Source organism: Hyaena hyaena, unplaced genomic scaffold (assembly GCF_003009895.1).
Source record: "Hyaena hyaena isolate Hyena2069 unplaced genomic scaffold, ASM300989v1 scaffold_117, whole genome shotgun sequence".
NCBI classification, from domain to species: domain Eukaryota; kingdom Metazoa; phylum Chordata; class Mammalia; order Carnivora; family Hyaenidae; genus Hyaena; species Hyaena hyaena.
Genome location: NW_024080749.1, coordinates 723,290 through 742,436, shown reverse-complemented (window position 1 = coordinate 742,436; position 19,147 = coordinate 723,290). Strand labels below are relative to the sequence as shown.

The window sequence follows — 19,147 nt, the reverse complement described above, 5'->3', positions numbered from 1 at the left end:
TTCTTCCCCCAAATAATTCATAATATGAATCAATCCTCATGATATAAGAAGTTGCCCATATGATCAATCAAATGGGTGTTCTATGATATTTAGAGCTATTTAGACATCAGGGCATTTGGGTGTTTCCAATTGATGGTTACTATGACCAACTTCACAGTAAAGGTCTTTGTCCAACCCAGTCTGGGTGCCGCTCCCTAGATGCCCACCAGACCGCCTGTTAAAGCCTCTGCTGATCTCCTCAGTCCTCCAGTCTTCGTTTCAGACACTGAGTCCTTCTGAGGGCTGACAACTTTCGGAATATGGCCATGAAAGTAAACACAGTGTAAGGGCATTGAAACTCTAGGCTTTTATAAATAAAATTTGGAAGCTGGTGCATCAAATGATTTGGGCAACACAGTGGCAGGTTTTTCATTCCTGTGTTGATGAAGACGATGGAACTTTGCAGTATCACAGAGCAAATATTTCACAGCGGTGTTCTTCTAATGGTTCTAAACAGTTCTTCTACCATGTTTTTTCCCCGGTGGGAAGTTGGGGTCAGGGATGGGAGAAGGTACCTATACACACCCCTCCCTATAAGCCCCTACTCTTGGCTCGCACTTAAAAATTCTTATCTTAACAGGACTCTGGTCATTCAGAAAAACTAAAGCGAATGATTTTAAAACTCATGCTTCATAGGAAAGCACAAACACTTTTGAAAGAAAAAGTCTGTGATTTTAAAATATCGAGATGTAAGCCACCTAAGTCAAAGTTGTCTAGGGTCCTCAATAATTTAGTCAGTAATTTCTTCCAGATTGGAAAGAACTGCTGGCTTAACATGTGGAAAGCCATACAGGTACAAAATCCTCTGGCTGTAAAACACAGATAGTCCTTGGGGACTGCCCCTCCCTTACCCAACATGGGAGTATTCATACAAGTTAAAAAAAAATGTGATTAAGTGGGAAAATATTTAGCTATAATGCATCTTTTAGTCAACATGAAAGCATTTATGCTGGAGAAACTCCACAAATGTAGGAAATCGTAGGACAATCTTCACTTGTGGCTTGCCTTTGAGTAAACTGGAAAGCTCACACTGAGATTTCTCTGAAGAAACCCTGCGAGGGCAGACAGTGTGGTAAACTTGCAATTCCTCCCTCTCTTACCAGAGGACACAGTCTAGAGAGAAAATCTTAAAAAGCACTCACTGCAGAAAACCTTTTAGTATCAAAAGACTCCTGGACAGAAACCCTATTTCTATAATCCACTCAGAAAAAGCTTCAATCGGGGGCCCCATATTATTGCGTAACCTAGAACTCACGCAGGAGGGTAACTTTTCTCCACAAAGAACTGAGGATTAATGTAACAAGGCATCACCGAATGTAAAGTTGCTTCTGAATGAACCCCATCAAGTCAACAGTATTCAAAGGTATCCGTAAACAAGGATGCTCATGGGGGGGTTGCTGGATTGTGTTTTGAGAAGGCTGAACTAACGAAATGCATGCATCATTAGATGCACATATTCACATTGTGGTTATAATCTTGTTAACATTTTAATTCACTCAAGAGAAGTTACTGAGTGCCCACTGGGGACCACGGACCCTTATTAAGACCTTGTGGCTAGAGGGGATTTCCAAACACATGTGCCCTTGGAGTGTACATGCTTGTAAGTAGGTGGCTTAGAACCAGAGACAAGTTCTGGTTTTGGTTTTGTTTGGGGGTTGGGTGGGGGGCAGCCAGGCTGATAACCCATTACTTAAGTCAGGCTGTATATATGTACATAATCTGCTTTTATATGGTATATCAGAAGAATCTTTCCATGACAATATGGACCTGCCTTATCCTAAAATTATAGGTGTTAGTGTGGTAGAAGTGTTAAGGTACTAATGTTTAAAATAACAATCTGAGTTAATGACAGAGTAATGAAGCACAATTGTATCTAAGTTGATGCAAAAACCCACTGGAGCTGCTAGATCGTTTTTGTTACAGTTGTAGGATTCTATACAACCACCTGCTTTTACAGAAGTGCTAAATTAGTGCAAAGGTCCACATACCCAGTTGTCAGAAACAAAACATCAAGTGGCTGCTGAAGACAGGGAGAAGTTGGTCTTGGAAACATCATGGCAGGATGGAATTCTTCCACAATTACAGGATTAAAGGTTGGCATAAAACCTCGATTTATGGCTGCCATGTTGCTTTTAATCCCCACCCCAACCCGCCAATTTGATCATCTCTAATTCAACACATTATGCTACGTGAATATTCTAAGTGTAGAAAACATTTTTATCAGCACAGCATCTGCGTAGTCAAAACCAATATGGAAAGGAGGCATCCGGAAGGGTGAGAGAAGGGGAGAACAGAACACTACAGGAAATAAAGGGGATTAAGAGAATTTATAAAACTAAAAAATTCCTGGGGCGTCTGAGGGGCTCGGTCGGCTAAGCGTCTGACTTCGGCTCAGGTCATGATCTCGCAGTTTGTGGGTTCGAGCCCCACGTTGGGCTCTGTGGTGACAGCTCAGAGCCTGGAGCCTGCTTCGGACTCTGTGTCTCCCCCTCTCGCTCCCCCTCTTCCACTCACACGCTCTCAGAAGTAAACATTAAAAAAATTTGTTTTTAATTCCCTTCAAATGGATTGGCTAGGCCAAGAAAGAAAATTCCCCAAACTCCTTTTTCAACAAGTATGTCACGAATGTCAATTAACGTTTGACTTTATTATAGGTTTTTCAAATAAAACAAAATATTGAGTTTTCAGATCAGAAACTTTTTACATTATCTTTATTCTCCAAACTTGGTATCAAGTTACAAATGAATAGTCTGTACCATGAGGCCATGTTGCTTCTTTATGATGTACACTTCCCCAGGCGGCAAACAGTAATAACCAAGAATACAGAGAAAATGAACTCGCAGTGAATAACCAACTGTTAAGTATAAAGGACGCATTACATTTCAGTGTCCAGTATGTACACACTTAAAGTGGATCCCCTTTAAAACGTCACAGATGTACCTAATTCTCTTACAAAAGAAACAATTCACACAGATTTTTAAGTTTTAAAGTTGTATCACAGGGAATAACTGCTTAAAAACTGTAAAATTTATGATTTTACCAGCAAAAAAGTCATTCCAGGATAATCTATTTTTAAACATGGCTGAAAAAGCTTTAGAGAACACCATGGGTATCAGAGCCATTATTTAAAAACAAAGCAGTTCTTATAAAGTAGAGGCCACTTTATTTTGTTGTCAGTAAAAAAATTTTTAATAAAGTTGAGGCTAAAAAAATCTCAACAAGGGAGGTGGAGGAGGAGCGCAGTTAGCCACTAATCTGCCCTCTATTACCCACTCGACTTACTGTAACAGGAAAGGCTGAAGAATTCTGACGTAACTTCTTTCCAGAAAACAAGTTCTTTGGAATCATTCTTTTAGGACCTATAGTCCATTTTCAGATGTATTGGAGTTAGTAGCTTATTTTGCAATTCTTCAAAGTTTTTCTTCCCAGGCATCTCTTGACTCAGCCGGCATTTTTTTATAATAAAATTACCGTTTTTTGGTTTCTAAACCAATCGTTTTTTTGAAACGGTAATATCAAAATATATCATTTTAAAAATATATCAAAGAGTATTTTGTTTCAAAGTGGATTAAGCTCAATTTCACACTGTGCTGTGGCATTTGACATCTGGCATTTGAGATTTTAGGACAAAGGAATTATAAAAAATAAGAAAAATGGAAGTACATGCAAATTAAACCAGCCTTCATCAATGCTTCTGAAAAGAAGCGACTTTTATTCAGAATCAGTGGTAAGCTGCATACTCCTCAGAAGCTGTTTCAAGTCACAATTATATCGCTCTCTCCATTGAAGCACTGAACCTTTTTTTCCAAATACAACTTCTCAAAAGCCATTTGAGAGCAGTTATACTAAAGATCAAGCATCAGAAACAGATTCTCCACCCGCCCAGACTTAATTTTTAGATTGCAACATCCTGATATGTTCCGTTTCATTTCTTTCATAGTTTAACGTCTTGGCAATTTCCCCAGATTTTATGAAAATTTAAACCATGACAAGGAGAAACGCACTCCAAACATAAAATAGACACAAATACAAGAAAAGTTCAAAACAGAACGCCGTATTGCAGTATCTCTGAATATGACGCATATGTGACGTGAAAGCGAGCTACAGGGCCCTGGGTCTCAACACTCCCCCTCCCCTACAGAGGTCTACATTGTTAACTTTCCCTTTTTTTTTTCTTTTTTGTCTTTTGATGCCTAAAGTAACTGAGAAACAAGAAAATAACCAATATGATGTAAAAAACACAGTACCTTTATTTTTAAGTCTTGACTTGAACACCTCTTCCTTCGTTGGTGCAATATTACTCTTGATAACGCTCAAGCAACAACAAGCAAGCAACACACACAAAGACTATGTATTCACACAAGCAGTGTTTCTGGAATCATAAATAACTCCTATGGCAACATAAAAACCTACAAATTAAATTGTAAGTCACCTCGGTATAAATTAAATTCTCATGTATCTTAGTAAGAATGCCAGTATCAGAAGCATTCTACATGTTTTCATTTTCTGTTTCACAGAAAGGGTAAGGTGCTTTTTTGATAAGCTGCCAACAGACACTGAGACACACACACACAACCAGTGCAAACAATTAAGAGGGAAAAAGTCTTCATTTTGAATTGAGACAGGATTACACATCTTGACTAAAAGTACAGGAGTGGCTAGAATAATTCTCCAAGATTGATGTGTTATAAATATAGACAACTCAGTGTACGTATGGTCGATGAAATAGATTTCTATGCTTTGTGTTTTAAATTCCACTCCAACTTTTACCATTGCTTCCAACTCTTAAAAAAAAAAAAAAGCTTAGATATTTTCCTATCTTCCAAGCCACCTAGAAGATCCTGAACATTCTGAAGGTGAGCAACTGGGGACTAATTATCCATTGGGCTACACCTGCCGTGTGTTTGTCTTCACTACCGAGCCTAACATCCTAGCGCTAGTTTGTGTCATGCAGCACCAACCAAACTTCTTTGTTTCCCTAATAAAAAATAAATATATAAAGAAGACGCTGTCAGGCATATATTCACAATGTCTCAATTTCTTAAAACATAAGTGTGGGTATATTTATTTCTCTCAAATGCATACAAGACAATAATTACACAGCAACAGATCTTTTGTTCAACAATGATTTGATTCAATAAGCGTCTGAATTTACATAATTTCACATCCATACCCTTGCATTTTTTAAATACTGTAAGTAAAAAAAGCCCCCCAAATAGCCAATTCTTATATTTCCTATTTATCCCTCTATACATCCAAACTTTAAAAAGTTACAAACTCAAACATTATACAGAACATATAAATCATGTTTAAAAACTTGAGGTTTTAAAATCACCGTTCCCCAAAATGATTCCAAAAGTCCTCATGCTGACAAGGGCAGTCCCAGGTGGGAAGGTAAGCTGGAAAAAGGGGGAAGAAAGAAGAGACAGACACCAGTTTGCTGTCTTAATGTTTTACTAATCCTGTCAGTAAAAATGGCGACGTCATGAGAAGTAACAGTTTAGGTTTTAATATGAAGAACGGGGTTTGCCTCACAGCTGGAGACATGCACTTCAAGTATTTTCCTGTTTGATCCGAGCTCCCTGGAGCAGCCCAGGCTCAAAGAGAAGAGCTACTTTCTTCCATACATTCGCTCAATGTCCGCCTGGTAATGTGTTTTAAGCTCTTTGCGTTTCAGCTTGAAGGCATCTGTCACCAGACCAGTTTCGGGGGTCCACGGTTCAGGGCTCAAACGAATTTTTACTGGAATTTCAAATTTTTCTAGACTCGCTGAGTGGGGGAAAAAGAAAAGAACAAAACAAAACATAAATGCAAAGGGATGAAAAATGTACAATTATAATTCTTAGCTAACAGTTGAACTTCCCCAGTCTTTGGGCATCCGGCAACATACACAAAACCAACATCTCCGAATCTCACCTACAATAATCCATCCCTCCCTCAAAAACGCTAGAAGTAAAAACAAACAGACAAAACATAGGTATGTATGAGAATTATAATAGAAAAAGTTATTTTAAAAAATCCATCTGACCACCAACAGAATGAGTTAGATTCGGTTAAGATATCGGCATATAGGGCGCCTGGGTGGCTCAGCGAGTTACCATCAGATTTCAGCTCAGGTCATGAGCTCACAACTCACAATCAGGAGATGGAGCCCTACATCAAAAAGAGGGAAAAAAAAATTGTTATCTTTTCAAAATTAAAACTCTTGTACTTCAAAGGATCCCATCAAAAAAAGGAAAACACAGGGACGTGTGGGTAGCTCAGCCCTTTAAGCGTCCTACTCTTGATTTCAGCTCAGGTCACGATTTCAGAGTTCACAGGATCGAGCCCCACGTTGGGATTCTGTCTCCCTCTCTGCCCCTCCTCCACCTGTTCTCTTTCTCACACACACAAAATAATGTTCAAAAAGTAGAAACAACCCACAGAATAGGAAAAAAATATTTACAAACTGCTGACTGGATAAAGGCCTTGTGTCTGGAGTATATAAAGAACCTGTACAACTCCATGATAAAAAGGCAATCCCACTTAAAAAGTGGGCAAAGGCTCTGAACAGACATTTCTCTAGAGAAGAGATACAATAGCTAATAAATACAAGAAAGGATTCTCAACATCACTAGCCACCAGGAAAATATAAAGCAAACCCACAAGACACCATACTTCACACCCACTCGGATGGCTAGAATCCAAGGGATGAACAGTGGCCAACAAGTACTGCGAGGCCGCGGGGAAACGGGAACCCAGCGCTGGCGGGAATGCTGAGGATGTCACCATTTTAGAAAATGGTTTGGGAAATCTCTGGGAAGAAATATTCGGTAAACAGTCTGGCACTTCCTCCAAAGGTTCAACACAAAGTCAACACGGGCCCAGCAACCGCACTCCTAAGTACCTTCCCAAGGGAAGGGTGCGTGTCACACAAAACCTGTATCTGAATGTTCAGAGCAGCATTATTCACCAACCCAAAGCAGAACCACCCAGACGTCCCAGGCTCAGTGGAGCCTGCCACCCCCCCCCCCCGCCCCGCCCCGCCACACAGAGACTACAGGGCCCGTTCAAACACACACACAGAGTACAGGGCCCATACACACACACACACACACACACACACAGTACAGGGCCCATACACACACACAGTACAGGGCGCGCGCGTGCTCTCTCTCGCGCTCTCTCTCTCTACTGGGCCCATCCGCATAAGCAATTCCCAGGACAGTAACAGCGCAGAAAACGCAAGAGAGTCTTGGGACAGTTCAGGGTGGCCAAGAAACAGCTGAGGGAAGTAGGGCAAGAAGCTGCAGAGACCAGGACCTTCCGATTCGCGCACGTCAGCCGCGGGAGCAGGTGACAGGGGCGTCCCGTGGACACGCCGGGATGCGGGCCTCACCAGCGTGGGCCTCCATCCAACAGCAGGGCAACACCAGGAAATGGCGTCACACGAGCCGTGGGATTCAACAGCGTAAGGAAATTCAAGCGCTCTCGCCTCTGAGTCCTTAGAGTCGGTCTAACACTCACTCACCTGAAACAGCAGCTTCGGAAAGCACCTTGAGCACCTCGTTCTCCATCTCACAGCTGTTGCACAGCTCCTCCCACGTCCCCTGGAGCCCCTTCTTCCGGGCGAGTTCCGTCAGTTCCTTCTGATTTGGCACGACAAATCCGATGACGTAGGAATGGTAACTGCGATACAGGAAGGACAACGCGGCTAAGGAACCGAGCTTACCAAGGTCACGGACGCTGCTGTAATCAACCCGGGACCGCGTGAAAGGACACATGCTAAGCGTACTTGGTACTTGCACAATTATTCTACGCGACGGCCACCGCTAGTGCCTGACCCATCTTGGGCTCCAGTGCTCGGGCAGAGCTCGCTGTTAACACGCCCTAATCTGAGGCTTCATGACAAATTTCAGACATGTGCGACTAGTTATCAATAGTTCCACACATACATCTTTTTCAAAAAATTACAAATATTAGAAAATTCTTTTAAAAAATTAACAATTCACATCAACTGGCTAAACAAAAACAAAAGCTAATGTAAATTAGAAGATACATCTAAAGATGGGGCTGGGGGGTGCTCAGTCAGGTAAGTGTCCGACTTCAGCTCAGGTCATGACCTCACAGTCTGTGAGTTCGAGCCCCACGTTGGGCTCTGTGCCGTCAGCTCAGAGCCTGGAGCTGCTTCAGATTCTGTGTCTCCCTCTCTGCCCCTCTCCCACTCGTGCTTGCTCACTCTCTCTCTCTTTCAAAAATAAACATTTAAAAAAAAAAGTGTCTAAGAAAATTTGGCAGCAAATGAAAGTAATGTGGTTATATTTTTTTATTTTGTTGCCATGAGAATTTGGTGACTGAGCCTGAGGTGGCCCACCCACGGCGGTACGCAAGGGCAGGCAGCGCCAGGGGAGGGTGGTCTGGTTACTAGCACACGTGTGAAACCCAGAACTGCAGTATCTAAAGAAAACACCCTTTAACAGCTAATTAAAGGGCAGAGTCATTTATAGTTCGGTGCAGTGCATCTTCAAAGTCCCTAAAGTTTCTAAGTTGGCTTTGACAGATTCTATTTTTTCATACTCTCTATTTTATCAACTGCAGTGGTGAGGTTCCTAGGCCGCCCGCAAAGCAGCTGACCGTGAACACCGGAGAATAAGCATCCCACAGAACACCGCGGTGCCAGGCTCGGATTCCTGCACATTTCGCAAAATTACATTTCCTGGGGGTTTTTTACTTTAAACTCTCCTCCCCAGCTGCCTCTATTATCATTACAGACTAGAAATGCTATGTGTGAGGCCACAACCTAACGTCGCTTAAGGCGGAGCCCTGGGCCCGGCCCGGGCGCCAAGCAGGCCCGAGGCTGGAGCAGGAGAGCCGGCGCTGAGCCGAGTCCGGCTTGCTGACTCGGCCTCCCCAGCCCCCGTCTCCCCTGCGCTCCGCCCTGGCCTGGCTCTGGGCAGGCTCCCGGTGCCGGGCACAGGCAGCTGGGGCGCCGGGGCAGCGGGAAGGAGGGCGCGGTTCTCTTCAGCTCCCTCCCACCCAGGACACCGCAGGGCCACGTACAGCAGGAAAGAGGGACACAGAGGCAGGCAGCGGGAGAGCACAAGGGAGGGCTGAGGGTCTAGATTAGGCCAGAAGAGGCCTTTCCCAGAGACGACAGAGAAGGAGGAAGAGTTCTTAGTATAATTTGACCAAGAAGATTCGTCTAGGAAGGAAATGCCAAAAGCGCACAAAACATTTTAAGTGAAAGCAGCGGCAGGAGTCCCACCTTCTTACCTGTTCGCATACGCACAGATATTATCTATGAGTGACAGGTTCTTCAGAGCTGCCTCTACTTTCCCAAGAGAAACATACTCTCCTGCCTGGAGTTTCACAAGGTCCTTTTTACGATCTGGGGAGGGGGCACAGGGCAGACAGGAACACCGTTCATACAGACGAACGCCGGCCCTTCCCAGTCATCTGCTATTTGTTCAGGTCATTACAATAGTTACGCTAAAAGTGAAAGTACACAGTAAAACGAGACCCTAATTTCTGTACTATTAAATAAATTCTTTAGGGGCGCCTGGGTGGCTTAGTTGGTTGAGCGTCCGACTTTCGCATAGGTCATGATCTCGCGGTTCGTGGGTTCAAGCCCCGCATCGGGCTCTGTGCTGACTGCCAGCTTGGAGCCTGGAGCCTGTTTCAGTCTGTGACTCCCTCTCTCTCTGACCCTCCCCTGCTCACGCTGTCTCTCTCCCCCTCTCTCTCCTAGAAATAAATAAAATATTAAAAAAAAGAAATTAAATTCTTTCAAAAAAGAAAATTAGCTTCTGAATAAGGGACCCCTGTCATCAGGGCTTCTGGTTTGTTCTGCCAAACAGCTATGCGCCCGGGACACATTAGCAGCAGGAAGGTAAAGAACGCTCAGCGCCAGCTGCAAGCCCACATGCTACCCGCAGGGCAGCATGAGGCGGGACCACATCACATCAGGACGTATGGCCTCTCCTCTCTGCTGATTTGCAAAGGTTCCTACAAGTGAGGCCTGAGCGCAGTCCTGAGGGAAGTCCGCGGAGTCACCAATGGAAGGGCACTGGTGATGAACAGACACGTGTCCGCTGGAATCACTGCGGCACAGAGGGGAGGTCACCGGGGGTGGAGGGCGACCTGCGGCCCCGCTAACGGAGGCACACTCAACTCAGCGCCCAGGGGGCGACACGGCCCGGCGAGGTCAGTGCTGGAATCACAGTACGTGAGAGGCTGCGCTGAAGGAGGGACTTCAACGTCAACAGAGAGGAATTTCTTGCAACAGGGCGACAGAAGGTGCAGGCCTCGCCACGGGAAGAGGGCGGGGAACGAGAGAAGGGCCCTGAAGCACGTCGCACAGGGCACGCCAGCGGGACATGGGGAAGGCACGGGGACCGGACTCAAGAGTTTCGTCTCCTCCCAGGGTTCTGGGTGGCATGACCAGGACAGAAAGGCGATGAACTGAGGAGAAGAATGTAAGAGGGATGGGGAGGAGCTGTGTTTTGCCCCGTGGGTCAATCCTCGATCTGCCAGGCCTTCCTTATTCTCACACCACGACCCGGGTCCAACAGGAGAGAGCCCAGTGCAATAACCTCTCGACAGCAAACAATGCACGAAGCTAAATACTTCCTGCTAAGAATTTGATTCTTTGACGGTTATCTAACAATTAAAAACACCACTGCTACTGAACAGATTTTGAGACCTTCTAAAATGTCAAGCCTTAAACCTTCTACACAGTCCCTGTTAAAAAATTTTATTCCAGGAATGAGACAACAGACCACAGCAACACTGAAGAAAGATACATTCTCATATTACTGAACAGCTTCCCCAAATATGCAGTTATCTCTTTTGTGAAACTATTTCGGAAACATCTACTATCGGGGAAAAAAAAACAAACCATTAGACGGCTCACCAATAATCTTTAAACAGCCATCAGGGTCAAACTCCCCAACATCCCCGGTACAGAGCCACCTCTGTCCATTTTCATCTTCAAAAAAATCAGCTTTTGTTTTTGCTTCATTTTTGTAGTATCCCATTGTCACATTTTGGCCACCAATAAGAATTTCACCCCTGGGGTGTGGTTTATCGGTATTAAAGTATCCACCTAAAAAACACAAATTATTTAGAATTAATTCAACATTTTTATCCGTATATACATCATGTGAAAATCTGAAACTATTAGTTTCTATGTAGCAACATCTGATTTTAATCCAATGAGAGCTTCCCAAAGGAAGTAAGGCAGACAGTAGAAATGAGCAAAACCCATTAACATAAAATGAGGTACAAATTTTCAATTGCTGAACCATAAGCACTTAGACATTTAAAACTGATATTCTGAGGAAAATAATTATACTCAAAAATCCAACACTTGCGGCATTAAATAACTACCTAGACTACACGGGTAAACTCCTTTAGGGATTCTGTAGAGCATCTCATATATCTGATGAAAGTACTAAATCATGTATTTAATAAAACACAGCTCTGTATATAAAATCAAATTACACTATATTTGAAAGATTTATGCCTAACAGATGATTTCAGAATGATTCCAAGTTTAAATTTATTGAACATTTTCATAATTCTGCTAAAAAAATAAGTGGAATATGACATTAAACCCTCAGAATCTTTATGTCAAAAAAGAAAAGTGCACCTAACCCAATCAGTGATAATGTATACACACTGACTGGAACAAATAAAATTTTTAAAAAGTGATTAGTACTTAAATGGCATGAACAACAGGTTTTTATGAAATTACAGTAAAAATTTCCTTCTGATGATTCTAGATTGACATCCTCGGGGAAAAGAAAAGAAAAAAAATGTAAAAATCTTCCATTTCCCAGATTACATTTCATGGTTTTGCTTCTACACAATAAATTTATGATCATTCTAATCTATTGACATTATTCATTTAGCAGATTTCAAGTTTTTGCCATGCTTATTTGCATTTATGTAGTAAGACAATATCCAAAATGAAAACAATTCTATTTCTTCAGAATCATCCCTGAAACAAGCAAAATAAATGCATTTACATGGTTCCAGATAAAGCAGTTCTATCACAAAGACACAAGCACTCGTGGATAATTTTGTATTCTAATATAAGGAAGAAAATGAAGCACGACTCTCATTTTAAGGTCTGACTTTACACCAGTTGATGCTCTGTGGGGAGTATTTACCTTCCTCCCAGTTCTTCAGTTTGATTTCACAGCAAACTAATGGTGCTCCCACCCGGCCGGTGTTGTAGTCCCACACTAAGATGCAAACGAAAACAAGTATTTGATTATAGTGGCTAATAAACGGTCTCACTTTTCTAAATTACCAAAAGCGATGATTTATCCCAAAGCTCTGACATCCCCAGAGAATTTTTAAAAGCAGGAGTCCCAAACTGGTAAAGCACAAGCCATGTGGCCCACACAGAGTTCTGTGGTTTGACTCTGAATTGGTCACTGACATCTGAAAACCAAGACACTACACAGAAGCGTGGAATCTCCAGGAGAAACAGGGTCCACATTCCCGGCAGCAACAAGTGGGGTCTGTGAGACGGCCACGCCTGCTCTGGGTCCCCCAGACCCCTCCCTTACACCCACCGTGTATCTTCTCACCTCGGGGCTCACTCCGCTCACGGCAGTGGCTGACAGCTTCTTGAGTCTAGGGCCCCGATCTTACAAGGATGATGGCTCACAATGGTTTAAACCTATTCTTTCTTATTAGACCTGACGGCTTTGTAGCACAAATAACCTCTCCTACCTTCTCCCTCCCATCCACCACTATTTCACAGAGAGCCTCTCTGACACCAGCGTATGCTATCACCTGTTTAAATTCATGCAGGGAGAGTCCAGAGACCAGGCTGGAGATTAAGGGTAACTCACAAGGATCTGGGAAAAGCATACACTACTACTGTGAATTACTGCTGTGTTATGTTTCCTCTTCAGGGACATTCAAATATCACACATAAAAGGCTTATCATTAATACTTTATAGGTTGTTTTATTTATAACAAATTGTAACTGATTAATCACATTCAATGTGAATCTTAAAAACAGAAGATGTAAGGATGCTCAGAAGAAAGGAAGCAGAAGTACAAGTATTTAAGTTGCCTGTTTATTTCCTGCAAAACAAGACTGAGAAGTAGCTTCCAGAATACAGAAAAGATCACTGAAAACAGAAAACTACAGAAGTAATGCAAGATAAACCTGACATAGGAATGGACCACTGAAACACCTCAGCCAAATAAGGGGAAATGATCAGTAAAGAGCTTGAGTATCTATCAGTACCTAGAAAATACAAAGCATCTTTTCCTAGCAGTGACAAGCAAAATAATGATCCTCCATAAAAGGGACAGAGGCACCTGGGAGCCACCTGGATAGTGGACTGCCTCCTCGACCATGTCACCGTTACATGGAAATTACCCTGGAATTGATCTTCTCATATCCTGGAAATTATATCTTCCTGAACTGAATCTAGTTTCTCACAGACCACTCCCATAAACCACTTCTGAGTTCAAGCTTTTATAATATACACACCTAAACAACTACACAAAACATGCTTATTTTCCTACACAGAAGAATTTATTCGCTGATGTAAGAAAATAAATGTCTCCAAACAGCCAATGCTTGGTACTACAACTTCTTTTCCAGAACACTAAGTAGCTTCTAAACGACACATCGTAGTCTAACAGGAAAAACTCCTTTAATTACTGACTATTGGATGTACCTGATACAGCCTAAATACGGTATCCATAGTCGCCATTATCCTGCACACGAATAACTTAACCGCTCTCCTACCCACCGCAGGAAACGACACCACCACACGGTGCGGTGTGGACGCCACCAACCTTCCGTGATCGTCCCGGCCCCGGAGGACTCCGTGAGCCCGTAGCCCTGCCCGACGGGACAGCAGAAACATATGTTCATGAACCGCTGTGTGGCTGCAGAAAGTGGGGCACCTCCACACAGCAGAAGCCGGATGTTCCCGCCCAGCAGGCCGCGTACTTTTCGGAAAATAAACCTTCAAAAAAAGAAAAAAAAAATTAGAAAATCACAAGATTTCAAAGCTGAATGGGATTTTCCAAAGTAGTCTCCCAATTTTGATATGTGAGATTTTGAGAGTCAGGCTCACCTAAGGCCAAAAAGCCTGTTCGAGAGATTCTCTGGCCCACTATTTAATTGTTGTAAGTTCAACCAAGTAAAGAACATAATGGTTTTTTTTTTTCTCTTAAGAACTTTTCAAGTAATATGTGAATTCAAAATTGTCAGGTGTATAGTGACGGCAAATCCTTGCTTACGGCCAGAGCAATTTAGTTTTATATTATGTAATACACATTAATACTGAATAATCCTGTTGTATCTTAACACAATGCTTTTAATTTAGCATTAATGTTTATTTTTGACAGACAGAGACAGCATGAGTGGGGGAGGGGCAGAAACAGGGAGACACAGAATCTGAAGCAGGCTCCATGTTCTGAGTTGTCAGCACAGAGCCTGACACAGGGCTTGAACACATGAACTGTGAGCCGAGGTTGGTTGCTTAACCGACTGAGCCACCAAGATGCCCCTTAATCCAGCATTAAAAGCAAATTATTTTGGGGGCACCTCGGAGGCTCAATCAGTTAAGTGTCTGACTTCAGTTCAGGTCATGATGTTGTAGTTCATGAGTTCGAGCCCCACTTCAAGCTCTGTGTGCCTCAGCTTAGAGCCTAAAGAAGCCTCCTTTGGATTTTGTGTCTTCCTTTCTCTGCCCCTCCCCTACTTGCACTCTCTCTCAAAAACAAATAAACATTAAAAACAAATTTTTTTAAGCAAATTATTTTTTTTACCTTACTTTTTCAGAAATGTGTTCATATTTGTATAACCTAACTCTTTTTAAAAATTTCGCTGGATTCTAGAGTGTCTATTGTTGTAAAATGTCTGCTAAATTAATGGGGCACCTGGGAGGCTCAGTCAGTTGAGTGTCCAACTCCTGATCTCGGTTCAGGTCACGATGGCTAAAGCCACAGGTAGGGTTCCAGGCTCCATGCTGAGCATGGAGTCGGCCTAACATTCTTTCTCGCTCCCCCTCTCTGACCTTCTCCTCCAATTGCATATTCTCTCTCAAATGAATGAATGAATGAAAAATAAAATGTCTGCTAAATTAAAAAGAAAATAATTCAAATATCTAATTAAAATATTTCTGAAAATACACTAATAAAAAGATTACTTGCTAACCTTTATCAAAAAGATAATAAGGGTTGTTTTTCCTTCTCCCCAATATAACTCTGGAAAAGGTGAAAACCAAGCAGCAGTTATTTTAAAAATTATTAACAGGGGCACCTGGGTAGCTCAGTTGGTTAAGCGTCCGACTTCAGATCAGGTCATGATCTCACAGTTGGTGGGTTCAAGCCCCGCATCAGGCTCTGTGCTGACAGCTCAGAGCCTGGAGCCTGCTTGGATTCTGTGTCTCATTCTCTCTCTCCCCCACCCCTGCTCACACTCTGACTCTTAAAAATAAACATTAAGGGGCGCCTGGGTGGCTCAGTCGGTTAAGCGTACAACTTTGGCTCAGGTCACGATCTCACGGTTCGTGGATTTGAGCCCTGCATCGGACTCTGTGCTGACAGCTCAGAGCCTGGAGCCTGCTTCAGATTCTGTGTCTCTGTCTCTCTCTGACCCTCTTCTTCTAATGCGGTCTCTCTCTCAAAGAAATAAAAAACATTAAAAAAATTTTTTAAAAACATTAAAAAATATATAATGTTATTTTAATATTAACATTAACATTATTAACATCATTATATTACATTAATATATGTTAACAGACTTTGGACGCCTGGGTGACTCAGTCAGTTGAGCGTCTGACTTTGGCTCAGGTCATGATCTCACAGTTTGTGGGTTCAAGCCCCACATTGGGCTCTGTGCTGACATGACAGCTGGTAGCCCGGAGCCTGCTTCGGATTCTGTGTCTCCCTCTCTCTCTGCCCCTCCCTGGCTCATGCTCTGCCTCTCCCTCTCCTTCAAATACAAACAAACATTTTAAATGAATGAATGAATGAATGAATGAATGAATGAAAAAAATTGCCAGGTATTTAAAAAATATATTAACAGGTTTTACAAAGTAGGTTATATATCTCACTAAGAAGAAAACTAAAATAAGGCAGAAAAAAACCCAAATTTTTAAATAACATGGAGCATCTGAAAACTCTATTAATATTCTCATAAAAAAATAAATTAAATGTTGGGGGGCACCTGGGTGGCTCAGTTAGTTAAACATCTGACTCAACTGCAGCTCAGGTCATAATCCTGGGCTGTGGTATCAAGCCCCACATCAGACTCCACTCTGAGTGTGGGGCCTGCTTAAGGACTCTCCGTTTAAACTCTCCCTGTCTGCACTCTCTCCCCAAAATATAAAACTAAGAAATAAATTTTAAAAAATTAAATGTCACCCTTTGTTTTCTAATTTCTAAATTATTTTACAATTAAATCTACTAACTCTATTAGCACTACAAAAGCAAATAATAACAGGTTGGTGATAAAACCTGTCATTTCACACTTTAAACACAAAACATTTACTCATATTTACTCATGTTATTTATTATTTTATATTTATATTGAAATAAATTTAAAAGCAAAGAGAAACAATCAACTAAAATCACATAACACGTCAACAGAAAATAAAAGCACATATTTTTTGAGAGCGAGAGAGAATGGAGAAGAGGACGAGAGAGATGGACAGAGACAGAGGGGAGAAGCAGAGCGAGACTCCCAAGCAGGCTCCACACCCAGTGCAGAGCTGGACACAGGGTTCGATCTCCTGAACCAAGAGAGATTATGACCTGAGCTGAATTCAAGAGTCAGATGTGAAACTGACTGAGCCTCCCAGGTGCCTCAGAAGCACAGCATTAAATACAGTAAAACTGTACATGAAACATTTTTTCAAATAATATTGCAATCTTTTTTAATTGCTTTATATTCTTATGCAGGATGGATTTTTAGAGTCCCTTTGACGTTTTAAAACAAATTTCTTATAACTATCTCAATGAACTGGGCTCATAATTTGAACAAAAATGGCAAGTTATCAAACAGAGGGAGTGTCACTTACCTGTCACACAGAGGGGTGCCATGCCCTTTTGAAATCTGCTCCATTTTGTAATTATAGGCCAGAATAAACAGATTGCGCTGGAAACTACTCATTTCATTCACTTTATTCATGACATTTTTGTAGATCCGATCCATGATTTCCTAGATAGATAAAAATGAGCTAATACAATCAATAATGCTATCAGCTTACATATTATATCTTAACAACAGATAAATATTTCTATCAGTGCTGAGGCATTTAAAAAATATATTCTAAGAGGAACAAACTGTTAAAATACAGCCACAACTAGTTTAAAACTGAGGTTTCTGTAAAAATAATTTTTCATAGCACAAATATATCTAGATACTCACAGGAGTAGTTGAAAGAAAGAAAAGTCTTAGGGTAGTAATGTTATCAATTTTTTTTATATTGCTTCACTCACAAGATAAGCAACTATCTTATTTATTTTGTCTTATTTATTTTGGAAAAAGCTCACTAAATAAATGAACAATTATATTAAATAGCTTTTAAAATTCTCATACCTTATCTTATAAAAATACAGCCACACTTTGCTCACAAAAGGACCATAGGGTTGGGGCACCTGGGTGGCTCAGTTGGTTAAGTGTCCGACTTCAAGTCATAATCTCACAGTCCCTGAGTCTGAGCCCCACATCGGGCTCTGTGCTGACAGCTCAGAGGCTGGGGCCTCCTTCAGATTCTGTGTCTCCCCCTCTATGCCCCTCCCTCACTTGCACTTTCTCTTTGTATCTCAAAAATAAGTAAACGTTAAAAAAGGTTTAAATAAATAAATAAAGGACCATAGGGTTATTTGGTTTGCTGATGATGGTTTTTTGTTTTTTTTTTTTTAAGTTTATTTATTAGAGAGAGCACGAGGGAGAGGCAGAAAAGAGGGAGAGAGAATCCCAAGCAGGCTCTGTACTGTCATTGCAGAGCCTGACACAGGGCTCAATCCCACAAACTGTGAGATCATGACCTGAGCCAAAACCAAGAGTCGGGCGCTTACTTGACTGAGCCCGCACCCAGGCGCCCTGGTTGATAGTCTTTTCATGCTGCACACAGGAAATTTTCCTTCTCTGCACTGCATTTTGCTCACCAGGCCTGTTACTAGGCAGTATACTGTAATGACTGGAAATGGTTTTTCCTCTACAATTTTAAATTATATTTAATTTTATATGAACTAACACATGAACTGAAAATAAAATACTACACCAAGGAAACTCCTCACCTACAGAAACTATCAAACTTCTGGTCATGTATACTTGTGGTAACCACGTTAACTATGCTTGCTGGGAGCACTCAGGTATCTGGAACAATTCCCAACACTTTGAAACAAAATCAGAAGCCACATCAAGCTTACACTGAGGAGACAGAAAATCCATTGCTAGCCCATTTCTACTCCTCTAACGCCCAGGCCCCTCCCCAGGACACAAAGCACTTCCCAGGTAATTCAAAGTTGCACCAACTTCTCTGTCACTTCTTCTAGTGACTAGTCCTGACTTCCTGGGGGTTCAGGAGGCAATGACACAGGAGGGAGGGGTGTCAAACCGTCCCCCCCCCCCAAATCTCCCCCTGGGCTTCCGGTTTCTACTCATAGCAAACATTATCGTAAAAATGACCCGAGTAGGAAGCTTATTTAGGGAAAGGAGCTGATAATATCATAGGGAAGCTGAAACTAAGTTGAGTGTTTAGTAAATTTAAAAAATAAATGCTAAAGGAAGAGTGAATAAATCCTGTAGTGCATACGGCAATAAATAATCAAGAAGTAAAAACCCCACGTAACTACCCCGCCAACCGGATCTCTCCCACTTGTTCAGGGCTCACACTGATACGTGGTACATTCTTACCGGAACAGCTGCCATGAGCGTTGGTTTCAACATGGTTGTATCCCCTTTGCTTCCTTTCTTTATTTTCGAAGACTACGGAAAGAAAAAATGATCTATATAAAGTGATCCTTACAGTGGAATTCTCAGACCAAAAAGAAGATTATAAATTCACCATTTTAATTCACTTACTATAAAAAGAACTTAAAAGGCAAGTGATCAAATGATTAACTGTCACCTTTG

General features: G+C 41.9%; 1 protein-coding gene across 1 annotated transcript in view; it reads right to left on the bottom strand.

Moving 5' to 3' along the window:
• Positions 1–2,733: 2,733 nt before the first annotated feature.
• The window catches only part of ACSL3 (acyl-CoA synthetase long chain family member 3), a 71,968-nt gene continuing 55,554 nt past the window's right edge, over positions 2,734–19,147 (bottom strand). Inside the window, exons 9-16 of the mRNA XM_039236841.1 lie at positions 18,929–19,000; positions 17,085–17,224; positions 13,849–14,021; positions 12,192–12,266; positions 10,931–11,122; positions 9,292–9,406; positions 7,550–7,707; positions 2,734–5,808 (exon numbers count right to left, since the gene is read on the bottom strand). Coding sequence (XP_039092772.1) covers positions 5,651–5,808; positions 7,550–7,707; positions 9,292–9,406; positions 10,931–11,122; positions 12,192–12,266; positions 13,849–14,021; positions 17,085–17,224; positions 18,929–19,000 — 1,083 coding nt within the window. The 3' untranslated portion in view covers positions 2,734–5,650. The remainder of the gene's footprint in view (positions 5,809–7,549; positions 7,708–9,291; positions 9,407–10,930; positions 11,123–12,191; positions 12,267–13,848; positions 14,022–17,084; positions 17,225–18,928; positions 19,001–19,147) is intronic.